This window comes from Jatropha curcas, chromosome 3 (genome assembly GCF_041381405.1).
Source record: "Jatropha curcas cultivar XTBG-Jc1 chromosome 3, XTBG_Jcur_1.0, whole genome shotgun sequence".
Taxonomy (NCBI): Eukaryota; Viridiplantae; Streptophyta; class Magnoliopsida; order Malpighiales; family Euphorbiaceae; genus Jatropha; species Jatropha curcas.
The window spans coordinates 15,866,386-15,876,704 of record NC_143153.1 but is presented as its reverse complement, the minus strand read 5'-3'; the positions used below and the strand labels follow the sequence as shown (position 1 = coordinate 15,876,704).

At 30.1% G+C, this 10,319-nt stretch overlaps 1 protein-coding gene across 2 annotated transcripts; it reads left to right on the top strand.

Moving 5' to 3' along the window:
• The first annotated feature begins 634 nt into the window (after positions 1-634).
• Positions 635-6,323, top strand: LOC149497624 (protein PSK SIMULATOR 1-like). Of its 2 annotated transcripts, XM_089719806.1 has the most exons (7): positions 635-896; positions 970-1,207; positions 1,342-1,667; positions 1,776-1,868; positions 1,958-2,048; positions 4,977-5,008; positions 6,174-6,318. In XM_089719806.1, the coding sequence occupies exons 2-7, from the start codon at positions 1,007-1,009 to the stop codon at positions 6,301-6,303; spliced, it is 873 nt and encodes a 290-aa protein (XP_089575932.1). In that variant the 5' UTR covers positions 635-896; positions 970-1,006; the 3' UTR covers positions 6,304-6,318. The 2 variants fall into 2 exon arrangements, with proteins under 2 accessions (XP_089575932.1, XP_089575933.1); XM_089719807.1 differs by lacking the exon at positions 4,977-5,008 and having other exon boundaries at positions 638-896; positions 6,174-6,323.
• Positions 6,324-10,319: the final 3,996 nt, after the last annotated feature.

Below are 10,319 nucleotides of genomic sequence, written 5' to 3'. Positions count from 1 at the left end.
CTAAATTTAGATATATAAATAATTATTTTTTTCATAATAATATTTATAATTATTCATTAATTGAAGGGCTTTTAGTATCTTAATGAGTTATTAAGGATAAAGAATGACAAAATAACTTTTATTGATTAAATTCTTAATATGCGTATTTTGTCAAACCATGTAAGTAAAATAGAACGAAGATAGTATACTAAATATATAAAAATATGTTAACCCATCAGAAGAGAGAGAGGACCACCTTGAGATGATATTCAATTGCAGAGGATGTTTTTGTCGTGGATGACGTGACTTTCAGAAAATTTGTATAGATGAGTAAAAATATATATACAGTTATAGATAAGAAAATATTCCACAAAAATATGTGGATGATTTAAAATTTAAAATCTATATATAGTTATAGATAAGAAAAAATATTCAAAAATTTAAAACTACATAATTATGTATTTATCTATTAAATAGAAATTTAAAATCATAGTAAAATAAAATAAAATTTAAAACAAATTCAAAATTCTATAAAAAGAAAAATAGAAATGTTGAACATAGAGAGAGTCTTGAATTTAAAGAAAAATATATATCTTTACCGTTTATGGAAATGGTTATCTATTAAACCCTAAATCGAAATTTGAAATGCAGTCGTTTTAGTCCAACTTAATTGACAACTTCTTTATTCCAAGTTGGTAGTTGGAGCCTTCTCCCTCTGGGTCCTCTTTCTCACTTGCGAATTGTGAATTGATTATTATTTTATAATTTATAATAAAAAAAGAAAGAAAGAAGAGACAGATTCACTGGTCAAAAAAGAACAATGAAGAAGAAGAAAAAAATGGGTTTTGTTCCATTAGTCGGATGTTTTAACGCGGGACGGCCGTCGCCTGGATTTCAGTCTATCTTTGCTTCGACGAGTAAGTTGGCTGTTTTTTCTTTCTACGGCTTCCTCCTCTGTATGTTTGATGTATTTTGTTTTCTGTTGTGCAGAATCATAATCAGAAATAGTTGAATTGGCGCGCCCCGGATGGGAGGTCACTGCTCTAAGGATTCGGATTCCAATGTTGATTATCATAAGAGCAAGAAGAAAGAGGGATTGCAAGTGAAGAAACAGTCTCAAGAGTCTAAAAAACCAAATGTTCCATTGGATGATTTTTATGATGGAATTCCTCGCTATCAATCCCTCAAATCAAGGTCCTTGCGCTCTAGGCAATCTGCGGTTGCTAAGGTTTTCTTTTTCTTTATTTTACTCTCTCCAAATCCTCTCCTAATAACCATTTTTCTCCTTGGAGACTATCCACATCATAACCTATGATAATTCTGTTTTGGTCTGCAAATTAATGGCGTGCGATGATCACTCAGGTTTCAGAGGTCAGTTCACGTCTGGGGAGAGCTGGTACTCTTGGGGTAGGAAAAGCTGTTGAGGTCTTGGACACACTTGGGAGTAGCATGACGAATTTAAACCCCAACAATGGATTTGCATCTACTGTTGCAACCAAAGGCAATGAACTTGGAATTTTGGCTTTTGAGGTGGCAAACACCATTGTTAAAGGTTCTAACCTTATGCATTCCCTTACAAAAAGAAATATAATGCATTTGAAAGAAGAAGTGCTTTCTTCAGAAGGTGTGCAAAAGCTAGTATCAAAAGATATCGGTGAACTCTTGAATATTGTTGCAGCTGACAAGAGGTGAATATCATGTAAAATGGCCGTTATAGTGCATCTCTTGACGAGTTCTCTTTCAAATATTTTCTCCAAAATGGTGTCTTCATGAATTTGTTAAATTTATGTTTTCAGGGAAGAATTGAAAATCTTTTCAGGAGAAGTTGCTCGTTTTGGAAATCGATGTAAAGATCCTCAATGGCACAACTTGGACCGTTATTTTGTAAAGTAACATATAGCACTTTATCTTTCCTAACTATTGGTTTTATGCACTTCTTTATCGCATGTTACTGGTTGAATTATTTTTTGATTTCCAGGATTGGCAGAGATCTTACTTCTCGAACGCAATTGAAGGAAGATGCAGAATCTGTGATAGAGCATCTGATGACTTTAGTTCAATATACAGCTGTGAGTTCCTTTCTTTAAGCATTGGGGAAATCTAAATGGTGGACAAATGTCCTCTTTGAACTTAGTATGAGATCTGCAAAATAATAAATAAATAAATAACTATATACTCCTCTAGCATAATTCGATTTGTGTTTTCTTTTGGAGTTTATGTTCTCAGGGCAGCTTTGATACTGTGTAGTGAAGTAAGTTTGCCTTTGGTTTTAGTTTGGTTTGGTTTGGTTTTGATATTTACTTTAACTTAGAATAGAATGAGTTTGGTCCATTTTATTTATTAACCACTAATTGAATTTTTTTTTTTTTGCCATTAAGTATATAGATATTTATTTATTTATTCCTTTATAATAGATGTTTATTATAAAAGTTTAATGTGCTGCAATTAATTAATTCACATTGGTTTAAATAATGTAAATTGACTTTCTTTTTTTTTTTTTTTAATTTTCTAAATAAGGTTTTGCTCTCCTGCATATATACAATGTTCACTCTGAGGCATGTTATGTTAAAACATACTGTGTTTAGGCCTTTTATTACCAGTTTTGCACTTTCCTATTGTAAAAAATATGGCTTCTGTCTCTTGTAAAAAATAGAAAACACTGCTTCCAAGAGCCATTCTGTTATGGTCCCAAATTTGGATCTAGTTATGGGTCTTTGAATTAGGGGAATCAGGTTTGAGATGGGTATCTTAGAAGGAGTTTTCTTCCCTCTATCAGTGGTGACAGACTTAGAGAGAATCTGCAATCTCCTAGAGCTCGTTAAGAGAGAACTCTACAATCTCTGAGTTTTAGGAACTCAAAACCTTTTCATAAAATTCTGCTTACATTTTTCCTGATATCACAACCTTTTAAACAACTAAATGCGAAGCTAAAACTACCCACTACCCACTAATAACTACCCATTACGATAAATAACTTGCTTAACCACCCCACTAATACCCATTAACAAAGAAACTGATAATAACATGATAAACACTGAATAACTAAATAAAAACACCGTAAATAGCAGTAAAACTACCCTAAGTCCAGCAGCGCTATAACACATTCTTTCATAAATCATGCAATTTTAGTCCCAGAAATAATAAGTGTGTGTTTTATATTATTTTATGGATGTCCATGTTCATTTGTTGAATTTCCTGAAGCCATAAAGTGTAAACAAAACTTAATTCCTGAGGAAATGAACTTTGATTGAAGTTGGCACCTGCAATCATCCAACTATTCTTTTACCATTGCTTTGTGCAGAGGAATATTTTTCATTTCCTGCAACATGGAAGAGTATTAAACTGACAGTGCAACTTATTAAGTTGCCATGATCTTGGGACTTGTCGACCAACTTACCTAGTACTGTCTTTTATTGTGGGGAGTCTCAAACAATTGAATAGATTTAAGGTTCAAATTATGAAAGTAGGTGACTTTTAGAAATTTGAATTAGAGCGAGAAAAGCAAATAAATTGCAGGCTACGGTAGTAGCTGAAAGAAGAAGGAGAAGAGAGAAAAGAGGGAAGAATGGTTCACTAGGTACAGGGAACTTCCAAGCCAAATTAAAATACTCAAAATTCCATTATAAGAAAAAACAAAAAGCAGACCAAAGTAAAAAGAAAAAAAAGAAAAGAAAAGAAAACACACTAACACTCCATTTGGTATAGATGAATTCAAAATGCAGAATTTATTTGTGAATGAATTCCAAGTAGAATTCATTTGCAAATGATTTGTTCATGTTTGGTATGATGTAAACTAAAACATAGAATTCAATTGAATTCCATATCCTTCTTCTTTGGAATAAACTCAAAATTGAAAAATTCATTTGCTTTATTGCCTAAGATACACTTGACGCTGTAATTTTATGAAAACAAATAATAGGTACCAATTACAGTAATATGAGAATTAATAATGAATTTGTTAATATTCAAAACTTATTTTTAAATATTTTCTTTAAAAATAATTTAAAATTTTATTTAATTAAAAAAATTATTTTTGTTAATTTATTTTTCCAAACAAGCAAAATACAACAATTAGGCCTTAGTCCCAAATTAGTTTGGGTCAGCTATATGAATTCTTTGTTGCTAATTCTGTTCTATTCAATTAATAGCAAGAAATAATTAAAGCATAAATTAGGGAAACAAAGGATTTTGAAAAAGGAAAAGATAGTTTTTGTAAAGATTTTTAAAATCATTTGCTTTATTAAGTAATAAATAAGTATAAGACAAAAAATAATAAAAAACCTTTAGCCTAAACTAGTTGGGTCAGAGATATGAATCTTTTATCTTTATTTTATTCTGTTCATAACTAGATACTCATGAATATCAAGAGATCGCAAATCTTTTACGATTACTTCCTTTCATGTGGTTCTAGGTCTACCTCTTCCTCATTTAGCATGCTTCACCACCAAAGTATCACACTTATGAACTATCACATACGTCTTTCTCTCATTTTATCTCCTACTACTGCTTGCACCTTTTATTGAAAATGGTAATTCCTAATCTTGTCTAACCTTGTGTGATTACACATTCATCTTAACATTCGCATATCTGCCAAATTCGTTTTTGGATATGCTGGGCATCGGTGCTCAATTCACTCCCATATAGCATTGTAGGTCTCACTACTATCTTATAAAGCTTACCTTTCACCTTGTTAGGTATCTTCCTATCACATAGCATGCTATGACACTCCTCCATTTCATTCATCCTAATTGAATTCTATGTGTCACATTTTCATCAATCAAACCCCCATTCTAGAAAATAGAGCCTATATATCTAAATTTACTGCACTTGGGCACCACTATACCATCCAATTTATTCTCTTTCCTTATTCTTATTTATGCCAAACTCATAGTGCATTTATTCTGTTTTGCTTCTGCTTAGCTTAAAACCTTTACTTTTGAGAGTGTTTTCCATAATGCAAACTTTTGGTCTAATCCTTCACTAGTTTTATCGATTAGGTCAATATCATTTGCGAATCGTATGCAGCAAGGTACTCATCTTTTATCTTACTGGTACTTTGGCACCTTTACAATGTCTCTGATTCTGTGTTCTATTACTATTTTCCAAAGTTTCATTGTGTGACTCACAAGTTTAATACCTTGGTAGTTTGTGCAGCTTTGGATATCTCCTTTGTTCTTATATATTTGGTATCAATACGCTCTTTCTCTACTTATTTGGCACCTTTCTACCTCGTAGGATAACATTGAATAGCTTGGTTTAATCAATCAACTCCTGCTTTGCCAACACTTTTCTAGACCTCAAACAAGCCAAATACTAGAGAATAAAAAAGATATTTTATAAGATAATATCTTTTACAAAATAAAACAAAATATAAAAGTTATTGACTCTTTTCATTTTTTTTTCTTTTCCTTTTTTGTAAATAATAAAAGGCCAACTCAAGTTACTCAAGCAACAGACCAATGACTCTTCATAGAAGTGGAAGAAATATAAAGCATAAAAAAATAAAGAGTATGCTAAAAAAAAAAATATCTGCATTTTAAAGGGGAAAATGGGAGGAGGTTTTGCCGGTAAAGTTTGGGTTGTTTAGTTTTGTAAAAATCATTTGGAAATTTCACCTATTTTGATTGAATTTGTGCTAGTTATGTTTAATTCCACAGAAATAGTATTGTAGAATTGCAATCTTCATTTTTTATTCCAAATGTAAAAATTTGGATTTACAAAATTTTATGGAATTCATTTGTTGTGAGCAGGGGGCAAGAAAATAACCAAGTTAGCTATTTATAAAGATTAACTACTCACATTGGGTTAAAGTCCATATCATGAAAATTTTAGCCAGTATTAGCATACTAAATTTCTAAATAACAAATCAATAACAAAAGAAGAGATTCCAACTCATATTAACATACTAAATTTCTTAAACAGGAAATATTGCAAAAAAAAAAAAAAAAAATCTGAATTTCTTGTAGTTAAAGAGTTAAATTAAGATAATCATTAAATTGGATTCCTTGACCTGCATCAAGTCATTGTTCTTTTCCAAAACTATGAGCAAGACACCTTGGAATAACAGAAGAAAACCATAAAACGCACTCATTTTTGCCTGGGCAATCTGTAATTATTGTCGAATTATATAAGTTTGTGGATTTGGAGAATGTATTTTCTGAAGAAGATAAATATGAATATTTTGTGGTATACAGGAACTATACCATGAATTGCAAGTGTTGGATAGAATTGAACAAGAATGTCACCGGAAGCGCCATGAGGATAATGGCACAGTTGCAGGTCAAAAAGGTAACTTGTGTACAAATTTTTTACCACTGCTCTTGATTTGAACTGCATCTATTCATATTTTGGAAAAGATGTTCATATGATTTGAAGTATCAGTGCGGTGAAGAATCTAGATAATCATGGCATATATCGATAATTCTGAGAAATTCATTGAGTGCTAAAATATTTATAGAAAATGTAAAATGATGCTATTGACTGACTATCTCATTCTGGCTGTTGCACGTATGAAAGTCATAAGGAATATACATATGCCTTTGGCTCATTCAATTATTGAAAAAAGATGCTATTTGCTAATTCTGGATATCAACTACAAAGGTTACAGGCAAAATGCAGCTCATATTATGATTTGCATATATGTGATGGTAAATGTGCCATCTATTCGCAAATGATGCTTGGCCTAGTAGCACAAGCTGATGCCATGGGACTGATCACCCTGTCTGTCGACTTCCATTAAGTGTGCAAATGCGTTTTTCTGGCCTTATTTGGTCTGGGCTGCATTTATGATGGACCTCATGTTAAAATATGCAATGTGTTTCAAAATTTGTAATTAAAAGTCTGCTTGAATTGCACTACGGTGTGCAAATTTGTAATATATCCTTTGTACATAGAAACCTATCTGATGGAAAACAGATTGATGTAGGACAGCTTGGCAAAACTTGAAGTTTTAGGAGATTAGGGCTAGGGTTTATAGAAGTCAAGAATTATTTGAGAAATAAAGGAAAAAATAAGCAAACGAAAATGAACTACTAGCATCACATTAATAGGATCTATGACTTACTCCTATCAAGAAAGAATCATGCTCTCTAGGTTTAGAATTTTAGCACACAACTCAATGATTAAAGCATAATCTGCTGTGATTTTATTGGCTGAAAACTTGATTGTAAGCATTATAAGCATGGGTATTTGTAGATCCAAACTACTGCTAAACCTTTACTTAATATTACCTTAAAACTAATCCTCATCAACCTTCAAAGATTTGGACTCCCAAACTAAATTAAAAATTAAAGCCATTAACCTAGACCAACAAGGATAGAAAAGATAAATTACAGAATTACCCCTTAAACTTCTTGATTAGCAACTTATTTATTAAAATAGACATAAATATTATTCTAAAAGGTTTAGAAATATACTATATTATCAAAAATAAATTATAGATACAATGTACTATGTAACCCTAAAATTCTCATCGCTGTGAATTTGAATTTTCTTGGTTTCCTTGTCCACTTCACTGATACAATTTGAATAAGTAAAAATGCTAAACATATTTCACTTTTATGTTATCAACACAAGTATTTATTATTATGGGTAGGATTTATAATAAGTGTACTCGTAATTATAATCTTTTGTCACAAAGACCTTTTAATTCTACTAAGACTTTCTTGTTTTACTTTATTCTTGGAGTTTATGAGTTTAGGTTAAGTTCTACAATTAGAACTGCATATAGATACTAATAGTTAGTTAAAATACCCAAGTTGCCCAAATACCTTGTTAGGGATATAAGTTGTATGAAAACAAAATTACTTATCAGTCAATTCAAATTTTCTTATAACAATTTAAATTTAATTAACCTAAAATCTTTTTGTATATAATATAATATCATAAACCGTCTATATTACTAAAATGAGAAACCAATATGAGCTATTGTAATATGTATTGATTATTGTTTTAAAGCATTGATTATAATTTCGATATTTTTCTTTTTTTTTTTTTTTTTAACTTTTTGCTAAATCTAAAAGTATATAATTAATTTTATGGTTGCTTTTTTTGAGAAAATATTAATAATGTTTTGTTTTGGATTTAAATAAGAAATCAATTTAATCAATCCGAATCATGTTTTTTTATAAATAATAATTTTCTTATTTTATTTGTTAACCAATCAAAATAGGGGGTAATTTATCATTATTAAATTAACCATATTTTTTTTTGTCCCAACATTACACTTCTTATTGATGCTTTTTTTATATACATATTCTCACTCGAGACTTAATAATTATAATTAGCAATATATTATAAATGAAACGAAATAAATCTAATTATATAAAGGTACCAGAAACTTTAATTTATTGAACAAATCCAATTTTTTGAAAAGGAAATATGTAGATAAGTAAGCTAGGACATTTGAGAATTGAAAAAGCAAAATTAAATTACATAAATCACTATTAACAAAGATAGAAATGAAAAATTTGTAAGATAAAGTAATAAAAATATAAAAACAAAAACATAAAAATAACACAAAATAACATTTTAAAGCATGCATATATATAAGAAAAAATGTTAAAGAATTTCTTGTGCAATAAGATAGCTAATTTCTTATGCAATAAGATAGCTTGTATAATTCAATTAATATTTCTTATAATTGGATTTTTTTTTAATATGCCAATTAATTTCTTATGAAATAGATTTTATTAATTATAATATATAATTTATTTTGCTTTATAACCAATCATATTAAAACTATATTAGAAATTATTTAAAATAATTACCTTTTATTCTACTATTGTAAATTAAAAAAAATTATTTGGTATTGTAAATTAAAAAATTATTAAAAATAATTACCAAAATTTGCATCTTGACTCTTCAAAATCAAGTTTGATATTAAACCTTAAATCCAAAATTAGGAACCTTAATTCTCAAATTAGGAATTTTTTCTTATATATAATTGCGTATCCTGACCCCATACTTAATTAGAAGTATGAACCAAAGACATCAAGGTGAAAGAAGAATGCCACGAAGATTAATTATCTTTGATAAGTTTGAAAGCAAGTTTAATGAAGAACCAAAGGGAATACGTCTCTTTTGAATTCAATAGCATAAACACATAAACTAAAATCTGTCCGTACAATACTTGAAAGTAAGTATTTATATTTAGGAAACTCTAAAACTCATTAAAACATAAAGCCCAATTCAAATAGGCCAAAGCCCACATGTTTGGATAATGTTAATTAGCCTTGGATCTTATTTTAAATCCATCCTTTTATGATCACCATAAGCTTGTTGATTTCATTACTCGACACGCATCATACCCTCTTTTTGAGAAGGATTTGTCCTCAAATCTAAATCTTTACTGCTGTATAAGTGTGTTGGTGTATTCGTTCTTTCAAGTGCAACTAGATCAATGCATTCTCCTGAATCAAATGGAAAGTTCTTGAATTCAATACGATCAGATTGAAAAGAGTATAGTATTATCTCTCCTAGCTAATAGAAGTGTTTTCCTTTTAGTTCCAAAATCTTCATTTTATCAAAGTATGTATCCAATTTTTGCTCTTTTGAGTACCTGCTATAGGTTACAATAAAATCAAGGTGTCAACAAATTTACAAAGATCATGTTTTATTGGTTGCACAAAAATGCCATGCAACTTCTTTTCAAGTATAGAATCGACTTGATGTGCCATTCCTTGAATAGACAGCGGTTTCTTTTGTAGTTCCACCTTAGATACAATAAAATTCTCTTCAACTAGTTGCATCTTTCCTACTTTCTCTTTTACTGCTAAAACAGGGTAGGAATTAGTTGAGAATGACTTTGATTTACCCTTGATCATAAACAAACTTCCCTCTTTTCTTTTCTCCAGCCAAAGATCATTAGTTTGTACTCATTGTGAATCAAGAGGTACTAAAGTTATTTTTCTTCCATCCTTCATTAAAGAACGAGTTTCTTTGATTTTATTATGATTAGCATGCCATTGTCTTCCCAAAAGCAAGTGACTAAAACTCGTTTGAGCCACGTCACATAATACCTCATCTTTATACATTCTTTTTGAAAATGGAATAGGAATTTGTGCAGTCACACCCTTACCTCGCTACCTTCGTTTAGTCACTGAAGATTGTATGGATGAGGGTGTAGGTGGTAGATAACCCTAGTTTTTCTACCAAGTGAATCTATATTGACGCAACTGTCTTCATCAATATAACTCTACCAATCTTATTACTATTTATTGAGAATGTAGTGTGGAATGTCTTCATTTTTTGCTCATCATCATTATTGCCATAAGCATTATGAACATTTCTTGGCTGCCTCCTTTGTAGGTTATCATTAAGTGTTCCATTCTATCTCTTAT

Excerpts from the sequence above, each read along its gene's own strand:
- LOC149497624 (XM_089719806.1), top strand. The coding sequence starts at position 1,007 with ATGGGAGGTCACTGCTCTAAGGATTCGGATTCCAATGTTGATTATCAT. Across the intron at positions 1,208-1,341 it reads GGCAATCTGCGGTTGCTAAG|GTTTCAGAGGTCAGTTCACG; the intron begins GTTTTCTTTTTC and ends ATGATCACTCAG. Across the intron at positions 5,009-6,173 it reads TGCGAATCGTATGCAGCAAG|GAACTATACCATGAATTGCA; the intron begins GTACTCATCTTT and ends TGTGGTATACAG.